The sequence below is a fragment of the Lolium perenne genome, chromosome 5 (assembly GCF_019359855.2).
Source record: "Lolium perenne isolate Kyuss_39 chromosome 5, Kyuss_2.0, whole genome shotgun sequence".
Classification (NCBI taxonomy): Eukaryota; Viridiplantae; Streptophyta; class Magnoliopsida; order Poales; family Poaceae; genus Lolium; species Lolium perenne.
Window position 1 is genome coordinate 72,045,749 of NC_067248.2, and position 16,715 is coordinate 72,062,463.

The following is a 16,715-nucleotide window of genomic DNA, read 5'->3' on the forward strand; positions in this document are numbered from 1 at the left end:
AAGAATAGGACCGGGGTCCACAGTTCACTAGCGGTGTCTCTCCCATAAGATAAACAGATGTTGGGTGAACAAATTACAGTTGGGCAATTGACAAATAAAGAAGGTATAACAATGCACATACATATATCATGATGAGTACTACGAGATTTAATCAGGGCATTACGACAAAGTACATAGACCGCTATCCAGCATGCATCTATGCCTAAAAAGTCCACTTTCAGGTTATCATCCGAACCCCTTCCGGTATTAAGTTGCAAGCAACAGACAATTGCACTAATTATGGTGCGTAATGTAATCAACACAAATATCCTTAGACAAAGCATCGATGTTTTATCCCTAGTGACAACAGCACATCCACAACCTTAGAACTTTCTGTCACTGTCCTAGATTTAATGGAGGCATGAACCCACTATCGAGCATAAATACTCCCTCTTGGAGTCACAAGTATCAACTTGGCTAGAGCCTCTACTAGCAACGGAGAGCATGCAAGAACATAAATAACATATATGATAGATTGATAATCAACTTGACATAGTATTCAATATTCATCGGATCCCAACAAACACAACATGTAGCATTACAAATAGATGATCTTGATCATGATAGGCAGCTCACAAGATCTAACATGATAGCACAATGAGGAGAAGAAAACCATCTAGCTACTGCTATGGACCCATAGTCCAGGGGTGGACTACTCACACATCGATCCGGAGGCGATCATGGCGATGAAGAGACCTCCGGGAGATGATTCCCCTCTCCGGCAGGGTGCCGGAGGCGATCTCCTGAATCCCCCGAGATGGGATTGGCGGCGGCGGCTTCTCTGGAAGGTTTTCCGTATCGTGGCTCTCGGTACTGGGGGTTCCGCGACGAAGACTATATGTAGGCGGAAGGGCAGGTCAAGGGGCGTCACGAGGGACCCACACAGTAGGCCGGCGCGGCCAGGGCTTGGGCCGCGCCGCCCTATTGTGTCGCCACCTCATGGCCCCACTTCGTAACTCCTCCGGTCTTCTGGAAGCTTCGTGAAAAAATAGGCCCCTGGGCGTTGATTTCGTCCAATTCCGAGAATATTTCCTTACTAGGATTTCTGAAACCAAAAACAGCAGAAAACAGCAACTGGCTCTTCGGCATCTCGTCAATAGGTTAGTGCCGGAAAATGCATAATAATGACATATAATGTGTATAAAACATGTGAGTATCATCATAAAAGTAGCATGGAACATAAGAAATTATAGATACGTTTGGGACGTATCAGTGTGATGTGATTTGAATTATGAATTCATAATTCATTTATATATTGTTTACTTATTACTTCTTTTGTTTGAAATCAAATATGAAATGCCAAATCAAATATTCTCCCAAAATCTCTAAGTTTCAAAAGAGGCCATGTCGAAATTCATAATACTCACATTGCTCTAACCCTAATAGCAACGAGAGAGAAACCTCGATCCCTCTTAGGTTTTTATGCAATAAGGCGTGAAGATTTTCCCCGTTTTGCGATGAAATGCACATCCCATTTCTAAATCTACCCTTCGTTGATCATATGTTTTGGGATATTACAATCCCATGCTCCTTTAGTGTGGATTATATGCTCCAAGGCTACAGTTCTTGCTCTATCCAAGTTGATCGATAGCTTCATCTATAACCGACTGAACTCCTAGTTTTTCCTAAATTTGCTTTGCACGTAAGCAAGTAAACATGGTATGCATAATATCTTCGCAACCCACTAGACAGATGGGGCATCCGCTGTTTGCTGCAATGTGACTGTTAGCCAAAATTCCCAAGCTTTTTCCACACCGGACTGATTTGTAATCTGCCCACCCCTAGGGCTCTTCTCTCATGTCGACCAAATCTGTAATCCCGCTCAGCATGGTAAGCTGATCGTACCGTGAAAAAACCATTACTTGTATGATGTCAGGCTACAAAATCCTCCATGTCCGCGGGTGCAATAGGGATCTCCATAATCCGATTAACATCCACCTCCCAGAAGATACTCCGACGTAATTCTTCATCCCAAAATCCAGATATTGGATAAATAAGAATAGAAACTTTAGTAATCACAATATTACCTCTCGGCGTGGCCAATTTACATGTAGGGCTTGTGGGAATCCACTTGTCCTCCCAGATATTAACTTGTGTACCATCTCCAATACGCCATATGCAACCCCTTTTAAAATTTTCCAAACCTGCCATGACACTTTGCCAGATAAAAGAGCTTCCGGGCTTCAGTTTTGCATTTAATAGGTTACCATCAGAGTAGTATCTTGCTCTCAGAACTTTCGAGCAAAGAGAATTGGGTTTCTCCAAAAGTCTCCAACATTATTTTACAAGCATTGTCAAATTAAAGGTGTGTAGATCACGAAAACCCATTCCACTCGTCCTTTGGGAATACACATTTTCCACCATGCTACCCAATGCATTCTCTTGTGGTCATCATCATCACCGCACCAAAGTTGCGAAGTAGAATCAGTAATTCCTTTACATATATTTTTTGGAATTTTGAATACTGTCATCGCAAACACTGGAATAGCTTGTGCGACCGGTTTGAGAAGAATTTTCTTTCCTCCCATAGATAGCAACTTTTCCTTCCATCCATTGATCCTCGCCAGAAATTTCTCAATAAGATGTTGGAAATAGTCACTCAAGGACCCAGTTTGTAATACCAAACGGGATTAAATGCCATGACGGCTATTTGTTTTATTCAAATTTTCTAATTTTTTCCACTCCCTTGTTTTTTCTATTTTTTCAGAGTTTCTGTTATTTCAGTTACTCGACTAGTTTAGTCTCTAACTACACTTAATCTCAAGTTAAATTTCTCACTTGTGGTCAAACTTTCCGCTCGGTCACCAATCTTTAGAATGCTCCATCACTAGCACGCTTAACTTCTCAGTTCCTTCCATCCCACTTCCAAGTGCTCTGCGCACGTTATTGATACTAGTATCATATCAAACATATTAACATGTTGGTCACGATGTCACACTTCTTTATTGTTTGAATTCCAAATAATTATTTTAATAAACAAAAGTAATGATGTAATAATAATTTTGAATAATTTTTTTTAATTTTTTTGCAAAACCTAAAACCTGAAAATTTGAAAATCAAAAAATTGGCTAACCTTTATGGTTAAGTAATAGTAATCTTTATGCAGGATGCAATTATTATTTTAAAAAATAAATAAATAAAACCTGAATTTTTTTGGCGAAAACTAAAATCTTCCTGCTTTCATATTTCCATTTGGAATTTTGAGAATCTAAAAAATGCCAATCGGGTAAACCAGAAAAGCCGTTTTATCGTTACATGACACAACTCTTTTTCCCATGATCATTTTGATATATTATATTTTTTTCCCGACGTCGTATGCAATCAGAAAAGCCGTTTTACTGATACATGACACAATTTTGCAGAAAAAAGTAAAAATTCAAATTTGTTAATTTCCCCTGATAGTAGGTTACGTAAGATACAGGAATCTCAAAATATTTTATTTTTTGATTTTTCTATCATTTTATTTTGTGTTTTACAAAGCTAAAAAAAGCGATCCAAGGGGGTGTGTGTGGGGAGCAAAAAACATAGAAATCTTTAGTCCTAGTTGGTATTACAATCGTCCAACCGAGACTAATGGTTCCAAACGAACCGGGACTAAAGGGAGGCCGTGGCCCGCGTCGCTCGAATCGGGACTAATGCTCACATTAGTCCCGTTTCGTAATGCGACCGGGACTAAAGTTCCCATGGACTCCTATCCGCCCCAACCATAGCTAGTACACCCAATATTGTCATTTAGGGATTCCGTGACAATGTTTAGTTAGAAGAAACATCGAGTTAGTCAATACCATCGGGATTTCTTTCTAGGGGGGGTCATCGGCAATTGCTTGCTAGCTTTTTTTTTAGAATTCGGTCATTCTTTATTGATTAACGGAAAGTGCTTGTACAGGAATGTTAAAACCATCTGGTGGCCCTAGTATCCCACACTTGATGACCTCTAGCTAAGTTTACAGAGCCCCTTGCTAGATGATGAGCCTCGCCGGGCTTCTGTCTTCGTGTTTGAACACCACCTTCTCGAAAAGGGATGCCGTCTCCTTGATATCTCCTGTGATCATGCCATACACTCCCATATACGGCTGCTGAAGATTATTAATGACCTCCAAACAGTCCGAGGCCACACACAGTCTAGAGATGTAAATCTTGATCCAACGCTAGTGCCTCACGACAAGCCAAAGCCTCAAGTGTGGCAGGGTGATCCTGGTCCAGGATTGTTAGAGCCGAGGCACCTAGGAACTCCCCCCTTCACTGTGACAGACCACTGCAACTGTTCCGCCTGGTCCAGTCTTCATCGCCGCTGCATAAATATTCATTTTGACAAAACCCTGTGGTGGCGCCCGCCAAGGTGTTGATACCGCATGCCGGGCACCTCTAGCAAGCTTCGGAATAGGAGCTTCTATTGCAAGATCAATTAGGAAGTTTCGCACAAAAATGAACGTCGATAGGGGGCTTTGTTGTTCACCTTCATGGATCCAACGCCTCCCCGCGTACCAAATAGCCCATAAGGTAATTACCAATTCCACGAAAGCTTCATGTTCAAGCGAGCTTATCATCGAGAAAATCCACTGCTTCATGTTCAAGTTGAGATTATGTGTTCTGTAACTTCCTCACTGACTAGAGCCCATACACATCTAGATGGAGTGCAGTCAATGAGAGAATGCCTTCAGGAGTCGTCCTCGCCACAAATCGAACACTTGTTCGAATCTGCCATGTGCCGACGGTGACGAACGTCTCCTGTCGGGAGGGACTCATGAGCTAGGCACCATAAGAAGACGCAGAGCTTTGATGGTACCTGAAACGACCACATTTTCTTCCATAGCTTTTCTTGCTCTGCCTGATTCGAGCCCCCGGACGGTGCTCGATCCAATCTTCCCTCCTTCTCTTCGTATGAACCAAAAGGCGGTATACCGATCGCACAGACAATGCTCCTGAGCGCTCATAGTGCCACGCTCAGTCATCCTCATGGCGTCTAGCACTCAGCGGTATTTTGCAAATTTGTTCCACATCCATAGGGAGGAACCACCCCTCTAAAATCAACATCTTCCATGATCTGGAATCACCACTGATAAAAGCACTCACTTGGGTTGGAGGATTTTCCTTCTTGCATCCGAGCGGCCGCAGCATGTAGTCACGTGGAATCCATCCCTTGTTCCAAGCGTGTGTATTCGTGCCCGAGCCAATCCTGCAAATCAGTCCTTGTAACATCACATCCCTCCCTTCAACCAGGGCTCGCTATATTTGTGAGGGATGGGAACCAACCGTAGCCTCAAGGATATTTGATGATGGAAAGTAAACAGCCTTGAGAACTCTTGCACTAAGTGTGTTTGGTTTCTTAAGTATACGTCAAACTTGCTTCACAAGCATAGCTAGGTTAAAAAGTTCAATGTAGCGGAAACCCAAACCACCAGCAAACTTTGGGGAGCACATGACCTCCCAGGAGACCCAATGCGTCCTCCTCTTACCATTCTTGCATCACCACCAGAAATTCCGAATCAACGAATTAATGTGATCGCATAAACCCTTCGACAGCTTAAAACAAGACATAGAAAATGTTGGGATAGCTTGAGCCACTGCCTTCCCCGCCGCCGATAGCAAATATTCTAACCAGGCTTGGACTTGCTTCCAAACCCTGTTCTTGAGATACTTGAAAGCACCATTAAGTGATCTCCCAACATCTGATGGCATATCCAAATATTTTTCATTCAGAGTTTCATTGGGTACAAGCAATATGCCCTTCACAACTTCTCTCGTTGCCTCTGGACATCCCTTGCTGAAAAAGACAGACGATTTGTCCAAATTTACACGTTGTCCCGAAGCTGCACAATATTTGTCCAGTAGAGCTTTAACATCCCGAGCTCCCTCTTCATTGGCTTTGACAAACAACATGCTATCATCTGCAAAAAGGAGATGGTCAACTGCCGGGGTAGTGGTGGCCACCTGGATACCTTGTAGATGCGATGATTGACGACTTTGTTTTAAGAGGCCCGAGAGGCCCTTTGCTGCTATCAAGAACAAATAAGGGGAGATTGGACCGCCTTGGCGAATCCCTCTGGATGGACGAAATTCTCCCAACGGTCGCCCATTGAAAAGAACTGGGAAAGAAACCGATGATACCATATGCATAATCAGCCATACCCATCGGTCATGGAAACCCATACGTCGCGTAATAGCCTCGAGATAATTCCATTTGACTCGATCGTATGCCTTGTGCATGTCCAACTTGAGTGCACAATGTTGATGCTTATTCGCTCCATTACTCTTCATGAAGTGCAGACACTCATAGGCTGTGATAATATTATCTGTGATTAATCTACCAGATACAAAGGTAGATTGCTCCTCTAAAATGATGTCTCATAGTATAACTTTCAGTTTGTTCGCCAACACCTTGGAAGCTATTTTATAGATGACATTGCAAAGACTAATAGGGCGAAACTGACCTAGCTCCTCAGGCTGAGCTATCTTTGGAATAAGAACAATGAAGATTTTATTGATTTTATTGGGGCTGTCTTCACCTCTCAGAATTTTCAGAACAGCCTTTGTCACTTCCTCTCCACAGAGATCCCAATGGCGCTGAAAAAAGTGTGCAGGGAAACCATCTGGACCTGGAGGCTTTGTGGGATACATCTGGAACAATGTTGTCTTTACTTCATCGCTATCAAACGGTGCAGTCAACATCAAGTTCATCTCTGCTGACACCGAAACTGGTACAGAAGCAAGGACCTCCTCCATACCGCTTGTCCCTTCGGATGAATAAAGATTTTCATAAAAATTCCGGGAAAGCGTCATCAACTCTTCCTTCTCTTCCGTGAAGGATCCGTCTAGTCTAGCTAATCGAGTGATTTGATTTCTCTTTCTTCGACGGCTAGCCCTCCGGTGGAAAAAGTGGGTGTTTTTATCACCATCAGACAACCACTGAACTCGCGATCTCTGTCGCCACATTAGCTCCTCGCGGTGGTACAGCTCCTGTAGTCGTGCAACCACTTTGGTCTCTTCATATGTTGGGCCGATCCGGAGTGGTTCTGCTCGGAAGATTTCCAGCTCCCGCTTGAGCTTCTTGATCTCTCTTCTAACATGGCCGAACGTGGTAGACCCCCATCGCGAGAGAGAGCTAGACACAGACGCCAACTTATCTTGCAAGTCCTGCATTGAGTTGCATGTCTCCCATGTACACACTTGCTGCAACATTGGGTAAAAAATGAGTATGAGTTTCCCACATTGTTTCATACCTAAAAATGGGGCGATCTCTTTTTTCCCTCTCCTGGGTAGGCTCTAGCATCAGTAAAATAGGGATATGATCCGAGCAGGCCACTGCGGCTAGATGCTGCACTTCCGCCAGTGGATAACGAGCGCTCCAATCCGGTGTCGCAAGAGCCCTATCCAATCTAGTTCGACAATATGATCCTCCAGTAACTCGTTTCTCGAAAGTCCATGGAATGCCTGTATATCCAAGATCGGACAGACCACACACATCAACTGTTTCTCGAAACGCCATAATCTGAGCGTTGCTTCGTTCCGCAACACTCACGTGTTCCTCCCTAAGGAGTACCTCGTTGAAGTCGCCAATACACGCCAAAGGTTATGGGGTAGACGATTTCAACAACTTTAGCAAGTCCCACGTTTTGTGCCTCTCGCTGACTTGATCCCCATAAACACATGTAAGTCGCCATGGTTCCATAGAAGTCGAGGAAACAATAGCATCAACATGATATTGGGAGTAAGGTAAAATCTCAATGTTTATTCCATTATTCCAATAAATACCTAAACCACAACTCCTGGACTGGAGCTTTTTACAGCAAAGGCATTATCATAACCTAACGATCGGGCGAGTTCTTCTACTCGATTCTTCGGTAATTGTGTTTCCAGGACACACAACACGGTGGGAGCATATTCCTTCGCTAGGTCGCGAAGTTCACGAACTGTCGCTGCTCCCCCAAGACCGCGACATTTAATACTCATACAACTCATTGCTCCGGGCGGTCCTCCGTTCCGGAGGCCGCTGATGTGGAAGCTGCAGAACCAGTGTGTATCACTTGGTCACTCTGGTTATCTGGGTTGTCCTTTTCCCTCAACTTTTGGTGGTTCATAGCTGACTCCTGTGCCCTTCTCTGCTTTTTAAGTTCACGAGGTGGAAAGTAACGCTTAGGAAGTGGAGCCACATTAGTATCATTCATAGTATCACCACGTTGGACATGTCTAGTTTCTTCCTAGCTCCTATCTCGTTTTTATGCTCTTCTTCGACCTCTGGGCTCGGCTTCTTGAGCGGACTCACAACCATGTCATTCAGATCGTCCTTCCCAGCTTCTAAACCTGCATCTTCTGAGGTTCTTTTGCGATTTATATCACTCTCTGTCTGCCTCGGCACCCACTTGCGCCGCCCTGCTGTGCCCCTGCGGCCACCACGACCGGGTCCCTCACGCCCTCTCGGCGTTCTACCTCCACGGTCCCTAGCCGAACCGTGTGCACGACCCCCACCAGTATCACGGCTTTGCCCGCGCAGACGCATACCAGGGGTACCATGGCGCCAAAACGCCTCTTCTGTCACCATCCATGGACCGAACTAAAGCTCAGCCTCTTCGTACTCGCATGTGCCACATTCCAGGTACGGCCCATCAACCACAATGCTCACAATACTTTGGAATCTTTTCATACTTGATTTGCAGGAACATCCGCGGGCTCCCCTATACATATAATGGAACAAAATGCATAAGGGGTTTAACCGAGTTGAGCTTATCTCTCACCCGGTGAAATACTCCAGTCCTCATCTGAACAGGCGCTAGATCAACAGAAATCACTTCTCCCACCCTGCTTGCTAATTGTGAGATAACTTCCTTGTTGCCAAACAACAGTGGTATTTTATGTATCTGCACCTAGGCTAGAACAGAGCTCGGGGTCACCGTGGGCACCATTGTCAACCCATCAAAAGGCTCAACCATCAAGGCACATCCTCTGAACAGCCACGGTCCTTCATGCATGATTCTATTCCAATCACCCAAACAATGGGCTTGCATCACAAACAGGTTTGGTTCCAAAGCATGAAAAGATACCTGTGCGCCGGGTTCCAAGCAGCTTGCATGGAGTTCTTTAGCGATTGCATACTGAAAGATTCGCCCGTCAGAACTTTGGCCGCAACCAGCCACTTCACTCAGGCCATTGCTTGATCTCCTCCTTCCCCAGCACTACATCGTGCAATTCCTCCCCATGCAGATTCAAGTTCTTGAGGAGTTCGTCGACATCAACTTCCTTTCTCGATCTAACTTCCCCATCCTTGGAGCTCTCCTCCATGGCGATCGCCTTCCTCCCACACCACAACCCTAGTCGCTCCTCTAGTCTCCCAAGGCCGGGTAGCCAGGCAAGCCGGCCCCTTAGTCAGCCCGAGTCGACGGTGAGGAGGGGACTGCGTTTGGGATGTAGGATCGCCGGTTCCATCATCGGTGATCAGGGATCTCCGCCGCCGTCGCCTAACCCTAGATGTATCTAGGTCGTACGTGTCAGAATTGCTTGCTAGTTGGTCCCATAGTTGGGTCACCCAGCCCATGTAGTGAAAAGTTGGCCGTGCTTGGATCACCCAGCCCATGTGCAAAAGGTGGTAATCAAGAATCATCCAGGTGCAAGCAGTTATTCGTCCAGGCCCGTGTGTGTGAAAGAAATTGGAAAGGCAGAAACACATGCGACCGTGAAGGTGTGGGTCGAAAACAAAGTGATGACTTGGCTGCATGAGAAATCAAGAAAATAAGATAGGGGAGCTTCTATTTAGAGATAAAAAAATTATGATCGACTGCCTTTATTTGTTTTTTTGGCACTTTTGAATATTGCATGAATTTGAAAATAGAGGCATTACATAAAACTGCCTCAAATTATGATGGAAGGCATCTAATAAAAGTGCCGGCAAAAAAATTACTGGAATTTTTAGAGGTGCTGGCAAAGAAATTACAGACAATTTTAGAAGTGTCGGCAAATAAATAGAGGCAGTTTTAAAAGTGCATCTAAACCAAATTGCCGGTATTTTTGGGAGAATTCCATCAATGAGCAACCACGAAATGAGTAAATCAAGCACTTTTTTCTGCCTCTGATCAAAATTGCTAGGACTTTTGGTAGAAATAGCGGCACTTTTTTGTGCCGGTGCCGCAGAGTGTGTTATAGTATGCATATATAACCAGCTCCCCTCAACAATTAACTTTTTTATAGAGTTAATAATTTAGTCATGTAGGGATTAAACGGACACGAAAGGAAGCTTAATTAAAAACACATATAGCATTTCACATGCATCAGTTTTTCATACCAAGTTGTGCCAACAACTTTCGGAAAATTAACTTATAAAAAAAATGAATTAGTGCTAGGAGGAACTAGACACTAAATGATATAGTAGAAGCGGGACCTCAGCGTGAGAATTCCAGAAATTCATTCCTGACAGGATTCGAACTCTGGTCGTTGGGGTGCGCCACTGCGACCCCAACCACTAGGCTATGCTCACGTCCTCAAAAAAATGAAACCGTGTCTAGGAGGAACTAGACACTTTTTTTGATATAGTAGAAGCGGAACTTGGCGTGACAATTCCGAAATTCGTCCCTGACAGGAATCGAACTCCGGTGCTTAAGTGGCCCACTTAAGGTATGGAACTATGGATTATTATTAAACAAAAGCTGGCCCTTGAGTGGGTCACATGACTGAAATCCTTATTTTAGCACTTGGCATACTATAGTGTCTCTCGTGCATGTGTGGCATTTCTTTTACGGAAAGAAGCTTCCTTTTATGTACGAGAGATATTACTTTCTGAAGCATGGGAAATAAATGCTTCAATACGTGAAGATGTCTTGGATTATAGTCTATCTAAAGAACCAGTTAATTAGGGGCCGGGGAAAACTTGTCAGATTACAGTATCTGCGTCTCGTGAGCAACAGGCAACCCAAATTGTTAGTTTTATTTACGCCAATCAGAGTACCACATAATTACGCATAATCATTTTAACGAACCACCAATCGAAGTAGAGATATGTAGAGCAAATATACGGAAACCTAGGTAGCCTTAACCGAACCAATCACGCCATGCCTTGATCTAGAAGGATTGGTAGCATAGTTCAGGCGCTGACAAGTAGACACCCACGGTGCCGCTCACTGTACTTCAAGTCTTCAACTCATAGCTGACAAGTGGGCAAATCTTCAGAAGATCACAACCATACAACGATTCTACGACCAACTAGTAAAGTTGCAAGCTAGCTCTAGCTACCACCCCATATACACCGATGAAATTTATTTTCTTTTCCCTTTTTATTTTAAAAAATATTGTTAATTTGAGAGAGAGGGAGGGAGAGAGAATGAAGTCTGAGTCTCTGCTCCCTTGCAGAGGAAGAGGGGCCAGTTAGCCAGACGTACACTCCATGCAAAGGCTTCCACGCATGCATGTTTTGCAGCTTACTACAACAGCTTCCATCATCGATCGATCTGTTATTGCATGCACACATAATAGCGACTGTTTTGATATACGCCCCTAGGATTATGATGACATTTGAAAGCTGAGATACGAGAGAGAAAGAGATCTAGATAGAGGGAGTGGGATTATGTGAAGTCCAAGCAATTATGTGACTTAGCTAGCTATGCTTCATCCATTTCGAAAAAAAAGCTAGCTATGCTTCATTGCAAAACATGTACAACCCCACACATGGACATGTATATGCGTATATCTCTGTCCCCTCAACTGATCTCCTCTGCCCCTCAGGTGGCCATGATAACCTTCTGGCTCAAGGGAAGTGAGGATGGAAAAGACGACAAGAGCTGGAGTCAAAGACAAGAAGACTAGACATCTCTCTCCCCTTCTCTCATAACAGTATGTAAATGTTTGGTGTACCCATCTCAGTTACACCAAATTAAATACTTGAGGTGCTGGGATATGCCAATATCAGATGCATGCGGGGTAAATACATGTAATCACCAAAACTGTGCCACATGATTATTTTTCAAATTAATTAGATCGTGAGATAGCTATGTTTTATTTTACTATTAAGATCCAACTATTTAATGGTCAGAGCACAAGGATTATGCATGGGGACATATACCCAAACAGAGCAGGTGGCCAAGGAGTTAGGAGTTATTTGGTGGTGTATTGTACGCATCTATCCTCCTTAACCATAGTATGTTTTATTCTTTTGTCATTTAGAGTTTATTTTTGCTAAGAAGTTTTATTCACTCGTTGGTGTGACTCTGCCCATTTCAGTTAAGATGTGTGCTTCAATGCACCCCCTCTAAAACTTAAAAGGACAATTTTGTCTTTTAGGATAATTAAAATAAATTAGTTGGGTGATTATATCGTAGGTTCCGATTTAAACCAGTATCTTCTGTGTATAGTATAAAAGTTTGTATAGATAACCGAAAGTAGCTAAATAAGTGGATCACATACATTTAGCATGTGTGGTCGTTTGATCTTGCCATGTATTTCAATGCAAAGAAAAATATCTTGCCATGTACGCGTCATCAATGCGTTGAAACTTGAATAACGGAGACATCGATCACTAGTTCCTTGTTTTACGCTCCCTAAAAAAAATTCATTCTTTATGCTATACATGACAAGTCTCAAGCACCTCTAGTGGTGGTGATATTCGCAGCACACTAGTTCGCGGTGAGAAATCCAAAGCCCGGTCATGTTGTTGACAACTGCATGTATGCACCTGTTTATTGGCGAACGGCGATTCTGGTTTGGGGCTAGAAGACTAGCCCTTGCCGGTGACGAGGACGGGCAACCACAAGCAGATAGCGATGAGTACGGGGCTGCACAAACCGTACTAAAACGATGTACGAATACATCCATCCCAAGTGTAGGGATGTACATAACTCTTAATTTCCCCTAATGCACATCATGCCACTAATTATGAAGGGGTACAGAGAAATCTAGGCCATTCATGTGTTTAAGTTTAGGAGAGAGAGCGAACTGCACCAAAAGTCTTTAGTTAATTAGTTTTCTTGTGCTAGCTCGATGCAAGTTTTGAGTTAATAAAACTTATTTTACTGATTTTTGAAATGTCCAACGATTCAAAACCATCACATGCATGTGCACAAAACCGCCACGTTAATCAGTCGACTATTGGGCTCCAATGCACCCAAATCAGTATTAGATAGGTTCTCTGACCCTCAACACTCGATGTTCACCAAATATACATCAGTTCTTTTTTGTTATTTTGTTTGTCAGCTGCCATGCTGGGATGCAATGAAGGTCAGTCGAAGCTCAAGGAGGAATCTCTAATGGACTGACAAATCATTCAGAGATCGATGGATGTAACTTATGGTTAGGGTAGAACTTTCATTAAATTAAAATCCAAGGGCATACAATTCCAACTCATTTGCCTGGTTAGAGCATGTGAGAGATCCCGAAGTCCTCTTACTATGGTAGAGTGTTGTGTGTGGACCTAGCAGTTCCCCTCCCTCTTTTTTTTTAGGGAGACCTCTTTCTCTTTGATCTTGCTCTCCATCTACTTGTTGAGTTTCTAAGCAAAGCACACACCTATCACCATCGCCATCATATCATCGTCTCCTTCTTCATCCTCTCGTCCTCCTCCCAGTTCTCCCCTCACTCCATTCATAGCACACATACACATCATATATATCACACACACACTCGAGCCAGCATATATCATATATGTACACTGGGTGTACTTGGAGATCGACCCGATCTAGCTAGGTAGCTATATAAAACCCATAACTACGTCTATCTATCTCCACACACGTGTGCGTGAGCAGAGGCCGGGCAATGAGGAAGCCCATAGACTGCCCAACGATGAAGTGCGGCGGCGGCGTGGTGGCGCCGGGAAACAGCAATGTGGGCGCTGCAGCAGCCGCGAAGCTGCGGAAGGGGCTGTGGTCGCCGGAGGAGGACGAAAGGCTGGTGGCGTACATGCTGCGGAGCGGGCAGGGATCGTGGAGCGACGTGGCGCGCAACGCCGGGCTGCACCGGTGCGGCAAAAGCTGCCGCCTCCGGTGGATCAACTACCTCCGGCCGGACCTCAAGCGGGGCGCCTTCTCGCCACAAGAAGAGGACCTCATCGTCAACCTCCACGCTATCCTCGGCAACAGGTACATCGAGCCTGTATGCATATGTGCATCTCATGCATGCCATTGTGGATACTATTTTTCTTTTTCTATAGTTGCCCATTTCCGGAATGCTATAGAGAAGTTATTTTCAGGTTCATAGTTACATCAAATATTTATTACACAACCCGTTCTTATCCAAAATATGTGAACACCATAAAACTGAGAGCTTCAGTGGTGGTTGTGAAACTTTTGACTTGGTGAACATTATTGTAGCAGATATAATTGCTGCCCTCTTATTTGTTCTATTTTCAACCTTGCTTTTGAAACACACATTGTTGTCCTCCTCATAGAAATAACACACATTGTTGTCTTTGTTTGCATATGTTTATAGACATTCTCAGTACACGAGCATTGCGCTCAAGTAATACATAACAAGTCTAAATTCAACATGAGTTTTTTTTTTGTAATAAATGTTAAGGTTTCAGATGGATTTAGAATTCATGTCGAGTCCGGAGGTATATTTTCTTTAGTCAGTGTGTAAAATCTGACATTTAAAGAGGTTTCTGTCTGAGTCTAAGTTGACTAGATTTTCTTATACCTAAACAAGTTTGATAAAAGTTTTGTAAGACATAAGAAATTATCTTATAACTTAGGATTAACAAAACAATTGTAGAACCGGATGAACAAAATGAGCGCATTGCTCAAGTTGATTGACAACGAATGATTTTTGTTATTTTTGCATGCAATGAATTTTTTTAAAAAAGGACCAAAGGCCATAAATTAAGTAGAACAAACCTTTACAAAAAAAAACACTCTTAGAGAAATTAAAATTAACATCTAATGTCTCTGAGGGGTATGATGGATTCTTCCTAGATGCTTGTTATCAAGGCAATCAAACCGCTAAAAAAATATCAACACAATGAAAGACATACATGTGTTTGCATTTTTCTTTTTGGATCTATCATGTCTGATTAATCTCTGTCTTACCAGTCTGATCACGACATAAATATATAGTGAACTAGATTCCAGTTAGTCGTTTTTAACAATAAGCAGAACATGCATAGATACGTTTTAGCCATGCATGCGTCAAAAAGCCAAGACAGGTACCCAGGAAAAACAAAAGACAAGACACGTGCCTGTAACTTTTTTTTGACGGAAACCTCTCTATTGATGTTTGCTTACGATAAAATCTTTGTCCTGCTACTCCAGGTGGTCTCAGATTGCTGCCAGGCTGCCGGGGCGCACCGACAACGAGATCAAAAACTTCTGGAACTCCACCATCAAGAAGCGGCTCAAGATGAGCTCCGCGGCTTCGTCTCCGGCGACAACGGAATGCGCGTCACCGCCGGATCCCAAGCACGACGGTGGCAGTGCCAGCTGCCTCGACCTCACCAGCTTAGACGACGGCGGCCACCACGCAATGAAGAGCGTGTGGCGGATGGACTCGTCCTCCTCTACCTCCTCGTCCTCGTCGATGCAGCAGCAGAGCCGGCCGTCGACGATAGCTGTGGCGGCGGCCAGGGTCTACGGCGGCCTCCTCCTCCCCCTCCCTGACCAAGTCGGTGGCGTCGCGCCATCCACCGACACGTCGGCCCTGCCGTTCTTCCACGACCATGCATCCTTTAAGCAGGTTGACCCATTTCATGGTGGTAGCTACTACAACCATGGGATGGCAATGGGAGGAGCAAGCGGCTGCTTCACGGCAGAAGAAGCAGCAGTCAGCGTAGGAAGCGAACATGGTGTCCTCTTCAACGTGCCCCCTCTGCTAGAGCCCATGGCGGTAGCATTACAAGGTCAAACCCTAATGGCATCAAGCGGTAAGGACACCAACATCAACCATAAAAAGATTAACATGTCTGCTGAGGCTACCACACTGAGTAGCAACAATGGCAGCAACATCACCGACAGCAACAACAACAAGAACAATGTCAATAGTGTGGTCTCCTACTGGGAGCAGCATGGTCACCAGCAGCACATGAGCAGGAACGTAGTCATGGGGGAGTGGGACTTGGAGGAGCTGATGAAAGACGTGTCATCTATGCCTTTCCTTGATTTCCAAGTTGAGTGATGACTGGCTGGTGGGGCACACCTCCTAGCTGAGGAGTACATGCATATACAGATATACACATATAAGTATATATATTCGTTAAAGGTAGTATTTTTCCTTGACATTATTTCCCCCATGTACAAGATTTTTTCTTCACAGCCACACTCCTTCACTTTTGATGCTACATATCTTGACAAATTCGTTCTTGTATACAGACATACAAATAATTAAAGCAAAGGTACTTGAGTTATATTTTGTCAATCGGCCATCACAATACAATGCATGTATATGCATGAATGCTGTAGTACATTGTACACCAAGGCTTAGCTACAGCCTGACTAATTATTACCTTTATAGATAATGAATGCACACTTCGGCTTTATAAATGAATTTCCTTCATGGTAAAGTGATCTGCTTTTTGTTTTGTTCCTTTGCTTCCTCTTTCCATTCATGCACCAACTGCTTCCCTTACACATGAAGTCACATTGATGAGCTTATGAATATAGATTGATTTTGAAGGGTCTATCAAAGGTACCAGCTAGCTGAGTGAGTGAGCGAGTGAGGGAGATCATGCCTATCATGTGCATGCATGGAGTAGGAGCAACAGTCACTGTCAGTGG

The 16,715-nt window shown here is 43.9% G+C and overlaps 1 protein-coding gene and 1 non-coding gene across 2 annotated transcripts; both read left to right on the forward strand.

The window, feature by feature from the left end:
* Positions 1 to 11,285: 11,285 nt before the first annotated feature.
* LOC127321466 (small nucleolar RNA SNORA17) lies at positions 11,286 to 11,405 on the forward strand. Its single transcript, XR_007864097.1, has one exon. It is a non-coding gene; the product is annotated as a small nucleolar RNA SNORA17 (small nucleolar RNA).
* A 2,191-nt stretch (positions 11,406 to 13,596) lies between these two features.
* Positions 13,597 to 16,345, forward strand: LOC127321608 (transcription factor MYB83). Its single transcript, XM_051350629.2, has 2 exons — positions 13,597 to 14,090; positions 15,258 to 16,345. Exons 1-2 carry the CDS (start codon positions 13,768 to 13,770, stop codon positions 16,114 to 16,116), a joined length of 1,182 nt encoding a protein of 393 aa, XP_051206589.1. The 5' UTR covers positions 13,597 to 13,767; the 3' UTR covers positions 16,117 to 16,345.
* Positions 16,346 to 16,715: the final 370 nt, after the last annotated feature.

Coding starts and splice junctions, on each gene's coding strand:
- LOC127321608 (XM_051350629.2), top strand. CDS start 13,768: ATGAGGAAGCCCATAGACTGCCCAACGATGAAGTGCGGCGGCGGCGTG. Junction 14,091..15,257: donor CACGCTATCCTCGGCAACAG/GTACATCGAGCC, acceptor CTGCTACTCCAG/GTGGTCTCAGATTGCTGCCA.